The sequence below is a fragment of the Ailuropoda melanoleuca genome, chromosome 1 (assembly GCF_002007445.2).
Source record: "Ailuropoda melanoleuca isolate Jingjing chromosome 1, ASM200744v2, whole genome shotgun sequence".
Classification (NCBI taxonomy): domain Eukaryota; kingdom Metazoa; phylum Chordata; class Mammalia; order Carnivora; family Ursidae; genus Ailuropoda; species Ailuropoda melanoleuca.
In genome coordinates this window covers 142,033,758-142,056,608 of record NC_048218.1, presented here as the reverse complement: position 1 = coordinate 142,056,608, position 22,851 = coordinate 142,033,758, and the positions used below count along the sequence as shown (strand labels likewise).

General features: G+C 35.9%; 1 protein-coding gene across 5 annotated transcripts in view; it reads right to left on the bottom strand.

Annotated features, from left to right (window-relative positions):
* The window catches only part of AKAP9 (A-kinase anchoring protein 9), a 188,307-nt gene that overhangs the window by 40,485 nt on the left and 124,971 nt on the right, over positions 1-22,851 (bottom strand). For 4 of the 5 annotated variants that reach the window (XM_034667617.1, XM_034667627.1, XM_034667622.1 and 1 more), the window contains 4 exons: positions 8,100-8,262; positions 6,658-6,870; positions 3,844-4,076; positions 2,797-2,916 (listed from right to left, as the gene is read on the bottom strand). In XM_034667617.1, coding sequence (XP_034523508.1) covers positions 2,797-2,916; positions 3,844-4,076; positions 6,658-6,870; positions 8,100-8,262 — 729 coding nt within the window. Of the gene's footprint in view, positions 1-2,796; positions 2,917-3,843; positions 4,077-6,657; positions 6,871-8,099; positions 8,263-11,601; positions 11,923-22,851 lie in introns of those variants that run through there. The other variant, XM_034667633.1, reaches the window with a different exon arrangement.

The following is a 22,851-nucleotide window of genomic DNA, read 5'->3' as shown; positions in this document are numbered from 1 at the left end:
CACAGACTCATTATCTTTTCTTTGCTGGGGGGGACTTCTCCTTCTCGTCATTCTGATGAGAGATTGCGGGGCTGTCCAGAGCCCAAGTTATTGACTGGGACCCAGTNGCCGTGCGCCCTTGTTTTATAGAGATCTTAGGGATGTGGGCTTCTTCCTTAAAGATTTTATTTATTTATTTGAGAGAGAGAGACAGACAGTCAGGAAGAAAGGGAACCCAAGCAGGCGAGTGGGAGAGGAAGAAGTAGGGTCCCGGTAGAGAAGCCCGATGAGGGACTCCTTTCCAGAATGTTGTGATCACACCCTAATCCGAAGACAGGAGCTTAATGACTGCGCCACTCAGGCGCTCCGGGTTGTGGGCTTCTTGATTTTTCAGCCTGACTTCCGGGGGAGGGGCCTGCTGGCCAGTACTCAAAAAACCCTGTTTGGGTAGAGTCTCCATGTCCCCTGCGAGGGGGGATGGGGATGGGCGCCCTGGGAGCCGGTATTTCCGGGGNGGTATTTCCGGGCTTTTGTTCTCTGGCGGCTTTCCCTGGCGGTTTTGCCTCTTCTGAGAGTCAGAGCAGCAGCGGCTGAAATTCAGCCTCTGTCTCAGAACAGAGGGATCGCAGATGGTTCTCCACTGGTGTTTTGGCCACTTTAACTCTGTTTCTGTTGGTGCTGCTCAACCCTGCAGCATCCCAGTCTGTGTGCCCCACACCCGGCGTCCCAGCCCTCACTTCCAGGGCTAGCGCGTCTCTGTCCTTTGTGTTTCCAACCCCGCCAGCCGCCAGCCGCCCCGCGTGGGCTCCCGGAGCTCCTGGTCTCCGTCTGGGGTCTCGCGGGTGCTGACCGCGAGCCCGCCTGCTCCCCCGTGCAGGTGGCCCTCCAGCCGCCAGCCGCCAACCGCCCCGTGCACGCTCCCGGAACTCCCGGTCTCAGCCTCGATCCAGTGAGCACACCGGAGCTCTGGAGCTCCGTGAGATGCTTGGTTGCGCACGCTCCCGGCTCACGGACTCAGTCTGCTGTTTCCAGGGTGCGGGTCCACGGTCCGCCCGCTCCCTGCTGCAGGTGGCCCGCCAGCCGCCAGCCGCCCCGCGCGCGCTCCAGGTGCTCCCGTTTTCAGTCTGCTGTCTCAAGCGTGCGGGTCCGCGGTCTGTCCGCTCCCCCTTGCAGGTGGCTACCGCTTCCCGGCGCCCTGACACGGCGGCTCCCTCCCCCTTCTGTTTAGCTTCCGATATCTGTGCGCGGTTTCACGGCTCCCCGCTTCGTACCTCGATACTCAGCGCTGGAGATGTTCATTTGTAGAGATCCAGATGTATCTTCCTGCGTCTCAGGCTGATTCCGTGGATGTTCCTGCTGCTGGTACCTATCCAGCTCAACTCAGGGGACCGGCTGAAAAAGGGGTCCCCTACTCCTCCGCCATCTTAACTCTCCTCTATAAGATTTTTTTTAAAAAATTAACTATTATTATTTCTGAAAACAATTTTATGTCTATGTAGTAGGCCAATACTCCTATGAGGTGGGTTCTATTACAATTTCTATTTTAGGAGTAAACAATTTTAAAAAGTTTTAAAAAGTGACTTAGCCATTGTCATACACCTGTAAATGGCAGAGCCATGATTCAAACTAGGATGGATTAATGGCAAGCACTATCTCTTTATTACCATAACAAGCCATCGTTAGCAATTTATACAAGAAATATTCCCTGATTCATGTGGCATTCATTTGGTTAATTTGGAGTTCTATGTTTCTATATGAGGAAATGGACAATTGGGATGAAAAAGTAGGAGCAGGGGGAGTGGTAATGAGGCTACCAAAATTATCCAGCCCAACCGTGACAGCTAGGATTTAAGGAGATGAATAAAAATGGAAAGAATAGGAAGATATAAGATGTAGTGCAATCTGACTCACCAATGGGTTGGAAATAGGGGCTCGGAAAAAGAGCGGAATTAAGGATGTATACTACGTCTTAGCAATGAGGAAGGTGAAGGTGGTATAACATTTACTGAAATGAAGAAGGAACATGTTTTATTCTTGTCCTTCTCTGGTGGGGGCTAGTCAGGAATCAAGAGCTCTCTTTTGACCATTTTAATTTTGAGATATCTAAATGGAGATATAGTGAGCATCTGAATATTCAAGTCCAGAGTTTGAAAGTGATGTCAGGGCTGGAGGTATAAATGCACAGTTCTTTACATGTAACTGCTGCAAAGAGAATATTAATAGGAAAGAAGGGGGCCCAAGACTAAGTCTTAGGGTACTCCATCATTTATTTGGGTTGAGAAACCAAGATTAGAGAAAGAGACCGATGAAGTAGGTATGTCACAGAAGACAAAGTGTTTAAGGAAGACGGCTGTAATGAAAAGCCTCTGAATCACTGTGTATGATGAAGACAGAGAGATGATTACTGGACATAGATATAAGGCTGGTAACCTTCACAGGAATCATTTCAATGAAAAAGAGGATATGAAGTCCCACTGAGACAGAGGGGTTGGAACTTCACTGCAGGGCACTGAGATAAGAATGCAAGATGGGGAAGTAAAAAGTGAATACAGACAATTCTTTTGATCAGTTTTTTTGGGAATGGGAATAGAAAAATAAGCAGAGACGTTTATTTAATTGGGTAACACTAGAAGATACATTTCAATGCAAACAATTTTTAGAGTTTCAAGAACCTTCCACACTGAAGCAATATTTAACTTTCTGATTTTGAAGATTTATATATAATAGAATTTCCTTTAAGTTCTTCACAATACATGTCTTATTTTACACATAATAAACAAATTATTGTAAGGCAGACAACATCAGTAAAATTCTTACCTCTCTAGTTTGATGTTCACTGATAGGCTGGAATCGAGGTACAACCTTCAGTTGTTGTTCTAGTTTCTGTATTTCCTGTTGGAATACATCTCTCTCATGTTCCCTATCAATGGCTTGCTCCTGAAGTTTAAATAACAATAGTAACAGATGAAACATATATTGAAGCTATTATTTCTGCTACCTTCCCTTTAATTATATGTATAGCTTTATTTGAAGACAGACAACTGATGACCACAGAATACCCCAAACCAAAAGGTTTAAAAAGGTAACACCTCTTGTATGGTACCTAGCTTATTTGGGCTCTTTGATAAAAATTTATGCATTTAAACATTATTTGAAGCACAACATTTTTAAAAATTTAAGTAATGTTTAATACAGACTGAAATAAAAATATTGTCCCAAAAATGAGTTTACTTTTTCGGAACAAAAGAGGAATTCCATTGTTAATTTAGTCATTAAAAAAAATAAGCACAACAGATTATTTAGTAGAACAATTTCTTTCATCCTAATCTAGGTTTCATATCTAAAATTATAAAAGGTGTCAGAATCTGATTCCCTGATCTATGAAGAGGCCTTAAATGACACACCAAAGAAGAAAATCCATGTGGAATTAGAGACTTAATATCATTTTGGAAGAGAGTAATGACAGCGTAACAACTGTCCCGGTCCCGTCTCCCAAAGCACACTGTTACCATGTGTATCTTTTGTGGGTCAAACAGTGTTGGCCAGTTAGCTCTTAGGATCCTCACCCTGCTTTGGCAGTTGGTTAAAGGAAAGACCTGGACAAGCTTCTTAACTCTGAATTTGGAAAGGCTAACTGGTAGGATTTATTTATAATCTGCTTATACTGCTTTTAACTGTGATAGGTGAACAATAAAATTAGAATTTTTATTTGGAATAGTGCTTTTCAGTTAACTGGTAGAAAACACATATAGATGAAAATGCTAGAATTCAAGAGTCTCTTCAGAATTTAAAAGTCACAACCTAGAGTAACAGCAAGTAAGCATTCCACTGAGAAAAATCAATATTCAAGTTGAGAATACTCACATCTAAAAATTTTCTCATTTTTTCTAATTGCTTTTCCAGTGCTTGGTTTTGCTGTCGTAAATCCATAAGCTCAGCATTTTTTTCTTGTTCCAGCTCTATAAACCTACTGACTTGTTCCTCAACATCTATTTCTAGAGCTTTCACTTGTTTTTGAAGGTCATCACGCACTTTTTCAGCTTGGCACTGTACTTCTAGTTTTTCCTTCATTAGTTTTTCTGTCTCCTGTAGTAATTCTGTTTATAAATATAAAAATAATCTAAGTTAAATCGTAATTAATAATAGTGGTATCACCCATAACTATGCTCAAATTTTACCTTCATGAAATAGATCTGAATTTTATTTCAAACTCATGTAAAAAAGGAAAATGTTCCTGTGAAAATATCAAAAAATCATATTCCTATATAAGCAAGCAAGCTAGTATCAAAAACTTATATTGTGTTAACAAAAAGAATCATCCTGTCACTAAAAACAATACTTTGTGAAAATGCCATAGCAACTGACCAAAAAAAAATAATAAATCCACTTTCACTATAAGGAAAAGAACAAAGTCTAATTAAATTTAAGCACAGAAATAACTCACCTCAGGCAAAAATCAAACCAATAAAGTCACTTTTATATGCATACACAATACACATGAAGATCAAATGCTGTAAATTTTTAACCAAGACAAGTAAGAGTTACAGAAAAAAAAAATACAACTACAAACAGAATTTCCTGTTAGTCTTTCCCCTTATTAGATCCATATTCCTGAGTTAGTCTTGCATGCTCATACATATATGTATCAAGAAAAAGTGACAAGTATGAGAGGCAGTATGGTGTAGTGCTTAAGGGCAGAGATTGTGTATTCAAATCCTGGCTCTGCCACTTATCTGCTATGTGAAACTTAATATGATGCCCTCCAATTTCCTTATATGTAAACTGGGGATAGCAAATAGTACTGATCTCTAACAGTTACTGTGGATCGAATGAGTTAATAAACATAAAGAATAGTGCCTAGAGTATATAAGTGTTAGCTATTATTATTAATATTAATAATACAATTATTAAGTATAAATAGCAAAGTAAAACAATGCTCTAATGAAAAAATAAAGGAACATAACCTGAGAGTCTTTACACTAACCAGTCTGCCAACAATGTACTCAGGACTAGGAATCTATAGAAAATAGCTTTCCTTTTAAAACAATACTGATTTAGACGTTAATATAAAAGTAAATGAACCAGAAAGTCTCTTTACTAAATTTCATTGATCCTATTGTTACCATCATCTTATATTTCCTGATTTAGAAAGAGCATTTTGAAAAGCTATAGGCTGCAAGAGTTTAATGTATTTGTTCCTGTAAAAAACTGAAATGATCTTAAGCTCTATGGAAAAACAGATATAAGATGATGATCACTAGGAATCTCAGTTGTTAATTTCAAATATAAATATGTATTTTATTGTAAGTAAAGGTTTTTGTTAAAGAGAAAAACTGTAAGTATGAAACACAACAGCAAAATTAGAGTTACATTAGTTGGAAAAGTAAAGATATGTGATTGAAAATCCAAGGGTCACCCAATTTTTGGAGTTGTAAGTTTACCACCCAAAGACTGGCCATGCAACTGTACAAACACACCTGCTCCAGGTGCTGCATCGACTGCAGCATCTACTAGTCCTATAAGAATAGAAAGAAAACACACACATACAGAACAAAGATATAATTTACATGTCTATTTCCTAAAATAGGGTAATACGTACACACAAAAAGAATTAGAAGTAAAAGTTGAAACCACTGGTAACATTTTGATGTCCCAGTATTTCTTGTATATTTTACATGTATGATATATATATACTTTGCACATTAAAAAGTCTAACTCTAAACCTGTGTGAGACAAATTTGAGCACCAGAAACAACCTCACCATATTACAAAATTGTAAGCTGTATTTCTAAATTGGTAAAATTCAACTAGTGAACAACACATTTATAATTCTAACTGCATGTGTACTACAAAAGTGAGAGGATATGATTAAAAGGATTTAAAGTTCCACTGTTATAATGACTGACATTTTTTTACTACCAAAAAACCTAAGATATCACACCTAATTTCTCATTTAAGATTAAAAGTTACTTATAAATTGTATATTCTTTGAATTCCTACACAGATTAAACCAGATGTCTGCCTGCTTCTAACAGTCACCGACCTTTTCAGTCTATTCTTTTGCAGCCGAAATTCACCCCTACCTGCTTGCTAGGAGTGCGGGATCAGTGCTCTTTGTTATTTATTGCAAGTACACATTTTTGCTGCCTTTCTATTAAAAGTACTTAATCTTACATGGTTTAAAAAATATCCTGCTTCGGGGCGCCTGGGTGGCACAGTGGTTGGGCGTCTGCCTTCGGCTCAGGGCGTGATCCCGGTGTTAATGGGATTGAGCCCCACATCCGGCTCATCCGCTATGAGCCTGCTTCTTCCTCTCCCACTCCCCCTGCTTGTGTTCCCTCTCTCACTGGCTGTCTCTATCTCTGTCGAATAAATAAATAAAATCTTAAAAAAAAAAAAAGATATCCTGCTTCATTATATGTAGCTTCCTTTTAAGGGAGAAGTTCAAGAACAAAGGATTATCTTTTCCAGTTAAAATCTGCCAAAGGAAAAAAGAAAGAAAACAAAACACCCCTGACTCAACATGGTTAGCTAAAAAAACATTTACCAAAGAGGGAGATTTTCTTTCAATTCGATTCAATCCCCATATAAAATACATGAATAAAAGCCCTGGAAGGGGAAAAGAGCCACCCTGAACTTTTAAGGAATGTTTCATATACAAGATCTAAAAATACATACGCTGTTCAATGGGGCCTGCCTCTGCTTTCATAGCTTCTTTCTGTCTGGACAGTAATTCTCTTTCTTCCTGGATCTGCTGTTGCTCTGCTTCCAATTCTTGTAATCTATTACCTGCACATAACAATTCCTGCTCAAGACGATCTATCATATCAGTTTTTTCCTGAATTTGCCTTTCAAAAAGAGTTTTTTCATCTGCATAGCCATCAATGACACCTATAAGATAAAATTGACAGGAAATGGGGTTATAACTTATTTCAAATCTTACCATTTGCTATTATATAAATAATAAAAGGTATACTGTTAACAAAACTTCATTCCAACATATTAAATGTTTTGAATGAATCTGGTGGTGATGACAGTAGGAATCATGGTACGTTCAATGCAACTTCTTTCCTGCTAACCTTTGTGCCTAAATATGAAGTTCCTTTGAACTTTCTATTATTTTGCTATGCTAATGTATTACATCATGTAGGTGTAACTCACTTTATTACACAGATATAAATAGGTTCCTGGAAAGCTTAATATAAATCAGATGCTTGTGAACCAAATCACATTTTAAATGTACTAGAGAAAGCTGATATTTTAAGTGATACTAGAAGGCCAACACCCACAACACTGTGGCAGAATATAAACAGCATGAGGCTTTAGAGGCATAAAGCCTGGCATTACCATTTAATGGTGGCCTTGAACAATTTATTAACATTTCTCAGCTTCAGTCTTTTCATCGCTAAATTACAAGACTTGCTTTAGGATGGTGGGACGGTAACAAATCACCATCATCTATCTCTGTATTTTCCAAAAATTTCAATGCTTTCTGTAATTCTATTAAATTTTTTTTCAAGATTTTATTTATTTATTTGACAGAGAGAGAGCACAAGTAGGCAGAGCAGCAGACAGAGGGAGAGGGAGAAGCAGAAGCAGACTCCCTGCTGAACAGAGAGTCCATGTGGGGACTGGATCCCACAATCCTAGGATCATGACCTGAGCTGAAGGCAGACGCTTAACTGACTGAGCCACCCAGGCACCCCTCCATTAAATACTCTCTGATAATTAAAAGTATATACAGTTCTTAAAATTTCCTGGAGAGGGATGCCTGGGTGGCACAGTCATTAGGCGTCTGCCTTCGGCTCAGGGAGTGATCCCGGCATTCTGGGATCGAGCCCCACATCAGTCTCCTCCGCTAGGAGCCTGCTTCTTCCTCTCCCACTCCCCCTGCTTGTGATCCCTCTCTCACTGGCTGTCTCTCTCTGTCAAATAAATAAATAAAATCTTTAAAAAAAAAAAAATTGCCTGAGAAATTCCGAAGACAAACTGCAACTACATTTCAGTGGTCACTCTAAATTAGAGTAGATTGGTAATGTTCAAATCTGGCTTGCATCCAAAATTTCTCATTTTAGACTTGAAATTTTTCCATGCTCAGTTGCCAACGGCAAGTTGCTTACCCTCAGCCTTACTGAGCTCCACAGCCAGCTGTTCTCTGGCCCTGGACTCCTCATGAAGGCGCTCTCGCAATTCTTCTTGGCACTTAAGGGACTCGGTCACTTCTTGTTTCTGTCGAAATGACTCCCGCATCAACTCTGTCTGTGTAACTTTTGCATGTTCAAGCTAAAAAAGGAGGGAAAGCATACATTAAGGAAGACAACAGAAGTGTTGGGAAGGCCAATATCATTCCCCACTAAAGCTTTAAGGAAAAAAAAAAAAGATTTTCAAATAAAAGTAAAGACATACTGTTGAACTGTAGCCACTTAATATTTCCAGTGCATGCTAACATTAGTAGGTGGAAAAAGTCAGTAAACAAATAGATTAGCTACATACAACTTTACATAACAGATGCATTCCAATTTTATTAAACAAAAAATGCTTCTTTTGAAAATATAAACCACTTCATATCAGTAGATCTGTATTCTATCACACAGAGATATAAAGTTAAGGACACAAAGGCTCTTTTTGTATTTTCTGAAGAATTTTTTGTAATTGCACTCTATGAAAAACTTGGTATCTTTTATATTTAACATTTATTGATTGTGGACTCCTGCTATACACTATGCGGAACTAATATATGCTTAATATAATGGCATCAATTAACAAAATCATAGTGGCACAACAAAATGAAATTATTATAACCCATGTTTCAACTAAAAGCTTTATATTTCTGTCCGTCTATGAAACATCTATAGGACTCTATATGAATATTCAATTTATTTTTAAAACCTTAGAATACAGAGGCATTACCCATAATTATTCATAAGTACAGCCTCATTAACAAGCTGTTATTGGCATGACTATACTCTTACACAATTTTTAAAGATGACATCAAGTACACACTCAGGCCGAAGCTCTCAAAAAACAGTGATCACTGTTACCAGCTCCATGAAATTACAGAAAAGCACTGTTTCTGCCTTAGTGTTCTGAACTTTGACTGTCAGCACCTGTTTGTCTGTTATTTTTATTTTAAAAGAGAGAGAGCACATGAGCGAGCATGGGAGAGTGGGGCATGGGGAGGCAGAGGGAAAGGGAGAGAGAGAATCTTAGGCAGGCTCCACACCCAGCACATAGCCTGATGTGGGGCCCCTGAGATCATGACCTGAGCCGAAATCAAGAGTTGGATGCTTAACCGACTGAGCCACCCAGGTGCCCCTGTTTTTAAACAACTACATGAGAAAAAACTGAGCTCAAATGTTTCTAGTACTTAGTCCTATAACATTAACACTATTTAAAAAATTTTAAAAAGCAGTTATCATATATATTAATAATAGGCTCACAATGTTAAGAATTTGTAAAATTACATGCAGAATACTTAGTATGTTAGAAATATATTACCATGTTTTACATTTAAAACATGAATCAAATGTAGTGGTTTCTAGTTTATAGTCAAATATCAATAATGTATTATAAAACTATGATATTTACGTGTATTTTATTCTTAAAGATTTCTGCTCTTCACATCTGAGTAGTATTTACCACAGCAAACAGATTTTAGAGCTACTAAATAAAGATTTTTATGGTCACTCTAAGTCAATTTCCAAAATAGCGAATATGTGATTATTCTTGTTTTATTGAATAGGATGTGTTAAATATCATTTACAACCTATTACTTGGGGATCATATGAATACACATTTAAGACTTGTAATACATAATCAGCATACATTTTAAATCACAAAATACTTCCTAAATATCTGTGATGTTGTTGTTACCTCAAAAAAATAAAACTTTATACACATTTTTACTTTGACTGGGAAAACAGTATTTTCCTTTAAATGTGGATACTATATATTGATTTTTTACTATAAAAAACATAACCATAAAGGACTAATTTATATATAATTACTCTTCTGAATATACAATCACAGCCTATATTTTTAAAACATATCAATTGCTTCTACATATGTAGATATGTAACTTTTTTCTGTACATTATAAAATGGTTGCCTCGTAAATACATGAAACTTTTGAAAGAGTTCAAAAAGGACAGTTTTTCTTTTCCTTTTTCAAATTTACTGTACAAACACAACAAGGCATTTAGCATTTACAACAAAATAAATATCTAAGAAAATAACATTTTTGCTTCTAATGTTCTACTTCTTGACAAGATCTATAGCAACCTTTATTTACCATAAAACCACAAGAAAGAACTTCAGTTTTACAAAACAAAACTAAAAAGTTAGAAGAATCAGGGGCGCCTGGGTGGCACAGGGGTTAAGCGTCTGCCTTCGGCTCAGGGCGTGATCCCAGCGTTATGGGATTGAGCCCCACATCAGGCTCCTCTGCTGAGAGCCTGCTTCTTCCTCCCACCCTGCTTGTGTTCCCTCTCTCGCTGGCTGTCTCTATCTCTGTCAAATAAATAAAATCTTTAAAAAAAAAAAAAAGAAGAATCAAATACAGTAAAGCTAGCAAACAAATTTCATTTATTATAGCAAATGGCACTCATACTTTACTGGAATAAGAGACTCCCTTCAAATGTTCACCTAAATAATCTGTACTTTAAAAAGACTCTTCTAACCTGCTTTGATCTATTCCTTATATGTATAATACCTAATACCTAAAAACATGAAATAGATAAAAATTTCATATTCAGCATTTCTAAATAAATTAAGAAACTTATTACATTAAAAGTAAGTATAAAGCATCAATAAATATTCTGTCACTTTAATATAAAAGTTTCAGGGAAGGTAACAAAACTATTCCGAAAACCATCTGGCCTGTTAAATATTAGCTAGTGTATTACAATTAAAGCCATGAAAGTCATAAAAAGTGCTGAGTAACTTGTAGTTTTATTGAATAACTTTTAGTGAATCATTCACAACATACTTACATGTTAAATAAACCTGAAATACTAACTACGCTAAATACTTTCAACAATGTTTATAAAATACATTTCACATAAAAAGCAGAAAACAGTATTTCCTCACTGGATTAATAACCATATTAAAAATAAGCTCCTTATGAGTTAATAAGAAAATTAAAATTAGAATCCATATTTTTTTCCCCTGTCTAGAACTACAGCCAATACCATATGATTGTAAACATTTCCTAATTGGATCAATGGACTTAGCCGTTTTAAGTACCACAAAGCTCATTGCCTCAATATAATCATTCCATTTTTCCTCAGGATTGGCATCATCAATATATAAAAGCAAGATTCTTAAGGACAAGCAGGATATTTTTAAACAGCTTGCCTGGCATGGAAAACTAATACTATCTCACTCTGCTTTCTGGAATCAAAAACATAGCCAAGTTGGGGCTCTTAGACCAAATTTAGCTCTTCAATATATCAGGATAAATGAGTAGTAGCACATGAAACAATAACAAAACAAGATTCTATTCCATTTACCCTTCCTAAGGACATTTAAAGTTCATTTCTCATTATATAGGTTTTTCAACTAAATGTATAAAAAACTGAAAGTATAAACTAAAAGTATAAGAAATCAAATTTTTTATACTTACTGAATAAGGAGGGGTAGGCAGTGAAATTTTAGAAATAAGTTTTAATATGTGCCCATTTCTTTTATGAATAAAATGAAAAATGGAAGTATTAATAATGACAGAGTTATTTTCATCCAAATGTTCACACAGAGGAAAAGGATGTGGTAAAGGCACACGAGATTCAACCTCATAAATGTCTTCATCTTGTTCTTCCAACCATGAACCACTGAGTTTGACAGTTGCCAAATAGGTACGGTAAGAATCCATGCTAGTAGATGCAGCTGCCAACTTTCCTCACTTGCTTTAACAGTTTTCCACTACATTAAAAAATTCTTTTTAGTTTATCAAGACATACCATAGCAGTATGAAAATTTCCTTTTAGTACTATCAAATAAACATTAATTCATACAAATGAACAATAAAAGAAAAAAAGCACAAATTTAAAAAAACTGCATTTCCACCAGTCTTCATCAAAAAAACCACAAAACAAAGACAAAAAAAATAAAAGCAGAAAAACACCTTTTTAACTAGAATAATTAAATCTTTAAAGAATGGAAGAATGAAAATATAAATATCTAATTAGCCGAGCCATAAAACTGCTTTCGGTATCAAATATATCTGTGGAAATAAGTAAGCCTTCCAAACAGAACCTGGCAGGGAAGGTCAAGTTTGAAATCTCCATAGTAGCAGTCTTGAGAAATGTAGTTGCAACATTATTTCCCTTGTTCTTGCTGCTTCACTCAGTTCAAAAGTAAAAGCTCTTCTGAACTGAGCTATTCAAATAGCCTCTCACGTTGAGCCAAAGGATTCTAGTCAGTGTCCCCTGAGGAAAAGGTCAGAACAGAGGGTGTGGTTTCATGTCTTTACCTATAGGTACTGACAGGTGGAATGTGAATTAATACGCCCACAAAAAAGCCTGCCTAACAGGATCCAAGTTCCACGTCAGAGCTTTGAAAAGGGTATTTAGACGAGTTTATAATGTTTCTAAGATAAGCTAGTATTTTTCCATCCTATTAAAAAATTTTTAACTCGAAAAATGTGAAATCAAGTAGGTTTGAGTCCACATTACCAAACAGTTCTTAAAGTATATAAAATAATCATAATTATTTCTGGAAGACTTAGTATTTCCTTTTGTTATTTCCTTAAATAATACTCATTCTTTTGAGCAGTCACTAGAACTAAATACACTAAATACAGATAGTACAGTTATAACCTATTTCCACATCAAATTATTTTCAGAGTGAATGTTAAGGGGGAAAAACACACTTAAAAAGCTGCATTATATAGAATTTGTTTGGTAATTATACCACTTAATGTATCCGAGGAACTCTGACTAAAACTACGCAGCGCAAGCTGCAAATAATAGTCTTCTGGTAGCTCCAGAAATGATGGCAAGAGTAAATAAACTAGATACTCAGAATTTTAAAAGATGAACAACTTACTTTTTAACATCAAAGGATCCTCAATAGTCAGAGTTGTTTCAAATAAATGAAAGTGCTTTCATTGTGGTGCCGTTTTTCTGTCCAATAACTGAATATCCTAAACCCATAAAACTAAAACCTTTTATCTACTATGGAAAAACCCATACTAAAGCAAGCGATAGCAACAAAAATCCATTTTATAGCCACTTTCACTACACAAAATTGTTTAAAGGAGTCAACACTCAAAGCCTTCATAGTAGGCTAATAATTTGGGAAGAGAAAATGACATTTTCTACAGAAAGCCGAGAACCTACAGGTAGACGCTTAGGGTGGGGGTAGAGGGAGGACAGCTCCCTATTATAATTCTGGATTAGGCAATGACAAATTTCTGTTTATTATTATTATTATTTTTATTTTTTTATGTGAGCCCACCAGTTAGTCCGTGAATAAGTCTGAATATCTGTACAAAATGGAGGCCTAACCCTACAATGGTTCAGCTAAATATGATTTTTCTGGATCTTTAGCAGATACAAAATCATCCATATCCTAGCTGCTCAGCTTTATGAAATGATAGGATCCACGCTAACCATATCATAATAGTTCTCAAAATACTCTTCTCCAGCTCCTTCTGGAAATTGGAGTTTATCCTGATAATCTAGTATCCAATTTCTCTTATTTGAAGCAAAAACAAAATTCTGAGGGTAAGAAGTAGCTCTATAAATAGAAACATTCAGGTCAAGGTAAGAATTAACTACAAAGAAAAGAAAAAAACCTAGGGAGGAGGAAAAGACTCAAAAAAGTAGTAGATTAAGATGATTCAGGATGAGGCAAACAGCCCTCATAACGACAGCGTATTAACTGATGGCATATTATATTAATTCATGTTCAAAAAGGTGGCCCTAAATTAAAATAATCCAAATTATATCTTTCCCCATTTTGGAAGGCATCATTTCCATTAACGTAAAACCAAAATCTACAAGAGTAGGGTCTCTCCCCTTATAACTAGGAACATAAGTCAAGGGTAAAGAAACTAACCACAAAGAAAACAGAGTAAAATTAGGGAGGGGAAAAAAGGATTCAAAACAGCAGTAAAAATGATTTAAGATAGGGGCAAACAGTTCTCCTAGTAAGAGTATATTAAATGATGGTATATTAAGTGACGTCCAGGCAGATTACTCTGAATTAATTCAAACTGTATTCAATTTTTTGGTGAATTTTTGAAAGCACATAACTTTTTACGATCAAAAGCAGTTAAAGCAAAATGACTTCAATTTTTAAGAGGATACCCTTTTAATTATCCAGACTAGCTCATTATTGCCAGGTTCCAGATTATCAAGATTTTGGTGCATATTTGAAGACTATTAATTTGGGGTAAAGAGCTACGTTTCCCAAACTAAACAGCTTTACTCTAGTTGTACAATGTCAGGATATTTAACCTTTTTCCCCCATAAACATTTCTATCAAATTGTAAAACACTTCTGTTCCTCTCTTTGGACATTGATTTGTTTACTTGTTTCTGTAAGTTATTTAAATAGAGGGGCTAAATACTGGATGCAGTACTCTGACAGAGCCCTGACCAATGCTTATTATGTATAATACGCACGTTGGGGGAAATACCTAATGGCAAAATACATTTCAACACTTGGATTACAGTTATGCTTAAAACTTAACAATGACAAAATCTTAACTTAAACTACTGTTTCGTCCTCAGGAGAAGTCTCCCTTTATGAGAAAATATAGAAACACGCAGTTTAGGTTTCATTATTCTCAAAAATGATAATAAACTCTTAAGAGTTGTCTGTAACAATCATCATTCTGTGGGAGTAAGTTCCTCATTAATTTCTTCTAAGGCCTAAAGGTATCTCTTCATAGTACCTGTGAATTCTGGAAAACTTAGTGGCTGAAACACTACTCCCACAGAACAGACTGAATTATTTTTTACCTGATTCAAGAACCAACAATCTGAAACCATACTCTCAAAGATAGCTTTTCTGCAGAATCACAAAGAGACTACTGAATTCAGATTGTGTTAAAAAGATTACCTTTCTAAGGGCTTGGAGGTAGTCTCTAAGCACTTTTCCTCATATCATACTGAAAGCTCTCCCAACCAACAGAAAACTGCAGTAGGCTGAATATAAGCCTGATTTTTATGATAGCCTGTCTGGGCAAATGATAAATAATATTCATCATAATAAGTGTATCATTACATGGATTTGGACATACTATAGGGCAAATCACTTGTCAAATCAAATACATAAAGTAAAATACTTCCTTAATATATATTACGAAATCAGCCTATAAGACAGATACCCTGATACTTAGTAAAGAAAATGCTCACTAGTTCTTTTATTGAAGCAGGATGTATCTGTAGAACCTAAAGTAAATGAAACCTTAAAACTAAGTACAAGGCTTAATCATACATCTTCTACTAAAATCTCACAACATATAAATCCACATCATTAAAAAAGAACGAACTTTGAATATCTGACAATATTTACTTAGACTATGGAGACTTCAATGAAACTCCTCCTCCATCCCAAACATAAACCCACAATAACCTGCAATAATCTCTTTCTCCAATCTTAAACGAGGGAAGGTCTTTCATGCCACACCTTCCACCTGTGTTCTGGATTCCATCCTAACCTACAGCAAGGTCCTGGCCTCCAGAAAGCCCATCCATTCTGACCTGCAATCTTCAACTTCTCCACTGCTACTCAATGTACACTATTCCAATCTTTAAAAAAACACCCTCTCCTTCTCAAGCTAGTGTTGTTTTCTTCACAGCTACTAGGCGTAAATTGCTGTCTCTATTTCTCCAACTCTCTGAATTTTGAATTCTCCTTTACCAATTCTGTGACACTGTTCTCATCAAGGTCACTGATGGCAGTCACACTGAAATATTCAATGTACACTAAATCCTCAGCAGCCATGATTTTCCATAGCAACGGACAACTGTTGGACAATCACTTCTTATCTGGCTTTTATGACACTATTCTCTTGATTTTCCTCTTCTCATTCTCGATGTCTTCTGTAGACATACCTACCTTTATTCTCTTTTAAATATAAGCATTCTACCAGCACAAAAAATAGCTCTGTACACACTCTAAACACGATGGCTTCAAATGTCTTAAAGGGATAACAACTTCCAATCTAGTTCTACCAAAACTCTATAGACTCTAGTGAGTATCTTTACTTGAGGCTGCCTCTATGCATTTCGAACTCAGATCTAAAACTGAACTCATCGCTCACTTCTTTTGCATCCCCTATCTCAGTAAACGAAATATACCAACAACTCAGTCATTCAAGGATTTATGCTTGGTTTCCTTCCCTCTTCCTCATCTCCTATATCTGATCAGTCATACCAATTTCTAACAAATTCAGCTTCCTAAAAGTTTTAAAATCACTTCCCTCCTGCCTTAACTTGATCTCTATCACTTCTTACTGGGAATATTCTAAGTGTCTTTTGTTTCCCTACATTCAGTATCTCTCCTCACTATCTTCCTGCCCATCCACCTATCACACTGCTATCTGAGGAATCTAAAACACAAATTCAATATTATTTTCTCATCAAAAATATTTCAATGACTCTCCACACTTTACAGCATAAAGTTAAAACTACTCAACTTAGCCTACATGGGACTTTGACATGTGACCTCTGGCGATCCCTCTACTCTCACCTTCTATCAGTTTCCCACCTTCCATCCTAGATGTTTATAATGCAAAACTATCCATTGTCTTCATACACATCATGCTGGTTTACACTAATATGCTATGCCTTTTGCCACAAATTTTCTTCCTGACCTACCTACCTAGTCTCTACTTGTCTTTTAAGTCTTTACTTCCTTTCCTCTCATTTTTCTCTTGAATTACAATTTCATCTCCATTATTCCATCAAACTGCTCTTGTAAGGTTACCAGTGACACCCCAGATTTCAAAATCCATTCCTTAGTCTGTGGATAACACGAGCAGTCAGCAGTAATTGACAAAGAGATTCACTCATTTTCAAAGGGCAGAAAAAGTAGCAGTTAAGAGCACAGACTTTGAAGCCACACCGCCTGGGTTTGAATTCTAATTTTACCACCTAACGTGCATATTTGGGCAAGTAACTTCTCTAACTGGTTTTGTGCTTCTGCCCTAGGCTTCTCTACCCCCTCAGTTAATTTTTGACAAGGTGGTCAAAATGATCCTTTTGAAAAATAGAAGTTAGATCAGGTACTCAAAAAATCTCTAATGATCGTAAGCTGGAAACAATCTGTATGTCCTCTAAGTAGATAAACTGTGGTATATCCATACACTAAAATACTCCTCAGTTACAAAAAGGAACAAACTTTCAACACATGCAAGAACACTGATGAATCTTACATGTACTTTAGGACAATGAAGCCAGACCCCAAAGAATATATAATGTGTCATTTCACTTACAACAATCTCGTAAAGGCAGAATTATAAAGATGGAGGATGGAAAGCAACCAGTGGTTGCCAAAGGCAGGAGGTAGAAGGGCTGACTACAAAAGACAGCAGCAGGGTATCTTGGGGGATGGAACAATTCTATGTCATGTTTGTAGCGGCAGATATACACTCTATGCATCTGTCGCAACCAAAAGACCTACCCAAACAAAGAGTGAAATTTACCACTTGTGAATTTTTAGAAAATGGGGAATCTCAAAATGGAATAAAAGCTGTAACAAATGATTGTAACTATATTAGAAGTGAATAATAAAACCATACTGAAGAGGGTGAGGGAGAAAAGTTAACCTAACATACTTTGAAAAACAGTATTTCTGACTATATTAGGCTAAAGACAAAAAGTACTGTACATAAATACTGTACTCTAATAAATTTGTTCTTCACAGGGATATAGGCTAGCAACTGTGAAGTTATTTTATGGGTATGTATGGCTAAACAAATAAATAAAATATGCAGATAAAGTGAGCCTGGTTTCTCACTGATGGAGAACAAAGCTACAAAGGAAAGGGGAAGGGTAGAATTAATGTTGCAGTACTGGATCACAATTAGATGTAACATATGAACTAATGTTTTTACTATATATACATAGAGATATGCAAATAAATACTATATGTCTTTACATATACCCCGTATATTTTCAAACTGTCTACTAAGAGGACTGAACTCATACAGCATCCAGATCTTGGTTTCTAAATACCGTTATGTAATAAGAGGACCCTAATTTCCTTGGAGGAGTGGTGGATTCTAGGGCTGGGGTATAACATAAGATAGGTCTGGAGCCTCTGATATGCAAATGCTCAAAAAGTAAGCACTTCAAAAAGGCACAAGAGCCAACCTGAAAGAGTTCTCAACACCAAAGCTGGAACAAAACCAGTTATTGTAGTATTGGATTATAATACATTGAAAAAAATAAACAGCCATGAGTCTGCATGGATCCTGATTATAAATTGAGTGAAGAAATAGCTCTTTCAGAACGATTATAACAGGTGAAGGAATGAGGAAAATAGAAAATCACCATCAGTGATTTTTGTACAGGCAAGATCTACCAATGAATGATAAAACTAGCGGGTGAAAGTTTAGAAGAAACAGGATATTTGCATAATCTCAAAGTACCTCCTTCAAGATATTAATTATAATGGGAAAAATAGTTACAGTGGAGAAATCCAGCAGATACCACAAGAAATCAAGATTAACATTACCAGTAATAAGAAAATGGACATCATGTGCTCTCTAATATGGTACACTGAGAAGGGCATTCTTGTGGTATTCTTGTCAAAAACAAATAAGCTTCATGTAATCATGAAAAAATATCAGACAAATCTGAATGGAGGGACATTCTATAAAATAACTAGCCAGTCCTTTTCAAGTGTCAAGGTCATAAAAGACAAGGAAAGACTCGGATACTAACTGAAGAGAAGAGAGCTGACAAGGACAAGACAACTAAATGCAACGTGGGACCCTGGAACAGGAAAAGGACATTAGTGGGGAAAAAATGGTAAAATCCAGATGGTCTGTACTTCAAGTTTATATTATTGTGCCAGTTTTACTTCCTAAGTTGTGATAATCATAATACAATTATGCAAGATGTTAACATTAGGGGAAGTTGAGTGAAACTCTTTGTGATCTGGTTTCTAGGTACCACTTCGACTTCATCTCCCACTTTGCTCACTCTCCTTGCTCCAGCCACACTGGCCTCTTTGTCAGCCACACAAAGAACACGCACACGACCACCTCAGGGTCTCCATACTTTTTAGTCCTTCGCCTAAAACATTCTTCCCCTACTTACTTATATGGCTCTCTCTCTTCTAATCTTCCTCAAGAAATATGCTTGAATATTACATCATCAGAGAGGTTTTCCTTGATTTTCCTATATAACATGCCCCCTTCCCCCATTATGCTCTATCTCCCCCTATTTTATTTTTCTTCCCAGCAGATATCACCAGCAGACATACTGTATGTTTATGTATTGTTGGTCTCCACCACTGAACTGTTAAGCTCTCAAGAGCAAGGATTTCATCTATTTTGTTCAATGCTGTACTTCCAGTATGTAAAATAGCAATTATTATATAGTAGGTGCTCAATACATATGATGAATGAATGATTCATCTCAAGCATCAAGTCTTCCAATAAACTTTACTTGCACCCTTCTTATCCAAAGTATAAGATGCTACTCTCTTTCCTAGTCTCAGGATATGCTGTGCAGAGCTACTTAGCTGAACTTCTCTGTCACTGCAAGTACAAATGGACTACAGCAGTATCTCTCAGTTCTGTTTTAGAATTTTTTTTAAAACAAGTGAAAAAAAATTTAGGTAAAAAAGAACTATACCATTATGAAGAACCAAATGAAAATGGAATACAAGTTATTTCACAAAGGAGATTACACATTATTCTGTATCACTCTAATGAACTGTTAAAAATATTTATCATTTTCAAGATAATTTTAGTTGTTAATGAGAATATTCTAAAGCAGTCAATGGTTTTAAACATCTAACCATGGAAGAGTAGTAGGTGAACTAAATTTGGATTAAAAGAAGGTTTTACAAAGCTCCTATTCTCATTACTTTAAAAATACAATTCACCTAAGAAATATCTGATTTTTATACCAAATGGCAACAACCACTTTAACCTTTTATCTAAGATATTAGTAGAACACTTCAAAATTCAGGTAAAAAAATGTGAACATGTACTAATAATATCTAGATCAGTGGTTCTCAATCTTCAGTGTGTATTAGAATCACCTAAAGGACCTGCTGAAACACAGGTTTCTGGGCTCCATCATTCAGTAGGTCTGGGGTGGGGAGTAAGAATTTAAATTTACAGGTCCTCAGTAATGCTGAGGCTGCTGGTTTAGAGACTGCAGTTTGAAAACTGCTTAGTGCTCTAGGCAAAGTTTTTGTGACCTGTTCACTGATACTTAAAACAACATAGTAAAAGCTAAATAATATATTGCTATATTAGTATTTAACAAATTGAGACTAATTTGGAAAATGCCATGGGCAGATTCCTATTGTACCTCACAACCTAGTCACACAAGCAGATGTGATGAGGTGTGATCTTGGCCTGGGAAAATGAGTGTTTCAGGTGGATTCCACACACCTATCTGTTGGCAGTATTAATGGATTATGGGGGAAGTTTCTCTATAGTAGCCTATAGGAACAAGTCCAACCATGGATCACTTCTGATTTATTTACCATTTTCCATGGTGCTTGTCAAAAGACAAATATTATCAGTTGACCCTTGAACAAAGCAGGGGTTGGGGCGCTGACCCCATGCACAGTCAAAAATCCACAGAACTTTTGACTCTCCCAAAACTTAGCTACTTATAGCCTACTGTTGACCAGAAGCCTGATGACATAAATAGTTGATTAACACATATTGCACATGTTGTATTACATATTATATACTCTATTCTTACAATAAAGTAAGTTAGAAAAAAGAAAATGGCATTAAGAAAATCATAAAGAGAAAATGCATTTATAGTACTGTAGTGTATATACTGAAAAAAATCTGCATATAAATGGAGCTGCACACTTTAGTAGTATTGTTCAAAGGTCAACTACACTGCATTAACTAGACTGTTCATAATTTACAATGGTATCAAGTAGAAGCAACAGTATTAACAGTGTTCAAGATCCACGTCAAAAGTATTTAATGGTGGCTAAGAAAGGAAAAGTATTACTAGTTTTTTCATGGTATGAAAGAGTAAAATCACAGAAATTAAATACTAAAGTAGCTGAAATAAGCAAAAAAAAAAAAAAAAGGGTAGGATTATGTTGAGACTCCGTACAGAATCATTTATACTACTTTCATAGAATAAAAGGGATAATTATGATGCATATGCATTCAAACTTTAAAAGTGCTAAAAAGCAATAGTGGAAAAAGTCTGAATTGGCTCTGCGGACTCAGTAGAGAAGCACACTGTTAAAGTGACTTATGGGTAAGCCTTCTAAAAGAAAGCCAATCTAGGGCTTATGTTAATTAGAAAAGTAAAGACTTGAAAAAATAGCAAATCTTAGTACAAAATATGTGTTTTCTTATAATAGCTATGGAATTTCATATTATGACATAGCATTCTTAGTTTCAATGTTTGAGCTTAAGCAGTCTACCTGAAGCTGAAGAAAAATATGGTAAACCTTAGAGTTCTTTGATCCAAGAGTATAATGTCTTAAATTAGTAACACAAATGAAGCTGGTTTTTATTGGTGCTTTTTTTCCTATCAGCACTTAGGATGTTGGCAATGAAAAATAACTCACTGTGGTTTTAGCAAGAGATGAGACCACTATTGTTATTTGTGTAGTTATCCTTTCTATTGTGTATCAGTAAATACACAAAGATGTGAGTTTCAAAAATACCGTACTTCCTTTAGTTCTTTGTGATGCTCAAGGAAATTTTTAAGTAACTGAAGCAAAAGCCTTTCAATCATTTTGTACCTGCTGTAAAAGAAAGCTTCAGAAAAACAAGAATTGCCCAAAGACTGTAATTTATCTATGAAAACATATCTGAGATCTATTTAACTGAATATGAATACCTTAGTTTGGCCAATCAAGGTACAATTCAAAAAATTAACAGTAGATGTATTATGATACATTCTGCTGGCCAAATAGTGAATTCTCATTGCAATGTATGGCAACGTGCTCTTCAAGATACAGTCCACACTCTAGCACAGGAGAGAATTTAAAGGGTCTCCTTACAAGGAAGAATGAGCCTGGGGAAAACTCTCATTGTCTGAAGACTATCCAGAAGACAAATACTTCACTGCATATATATGCTGTTTTGATAACACCTTCTTCGTTAAATGCCAATAGCAAGTTGCCAAGAGAAAAAAAAAAAGGATTGATAATGAAAAATTAACCTAATAGTAGGTGGTTAACAAGTGACTTTAAGGGTCACTAAGAGAGGACTCAATCACTAACTTAATCTAAAAGTAAATGAATTTGGCATTAAAATGCAAAATATTTAACAATATTTGTCGAATATGGTAAATCCAATAGTCACCCCTACTGCAGAAACATTCCATAACAGAATAATTTGTTAGAGGAAAAAAAGTAACATCAATGAAAGCCAGACATTAGAAATAACAACACATCAAAGACACGTGAAATACACAAGGATTTAGGATACTGTGAATAAAGATATCAATGAAAATGTTAGTAATATTGGCCCTGTAACTGACAACAATGGAGTACACATCTGATTAACATAATAGCTGATTCTACAGTTGTTTTAAACATTTTTAAAATGAATAAGTGAATTTACTTTATTTTAAAGCAACAAACTATTTTTTAAATTCCACATACAGTAACTTGAGACAATTGCCATAGTGTAAAAACATTAGAGACAAAGAAAATTACATTTTAAGTTATAAATGGTTATATCCCCTTAA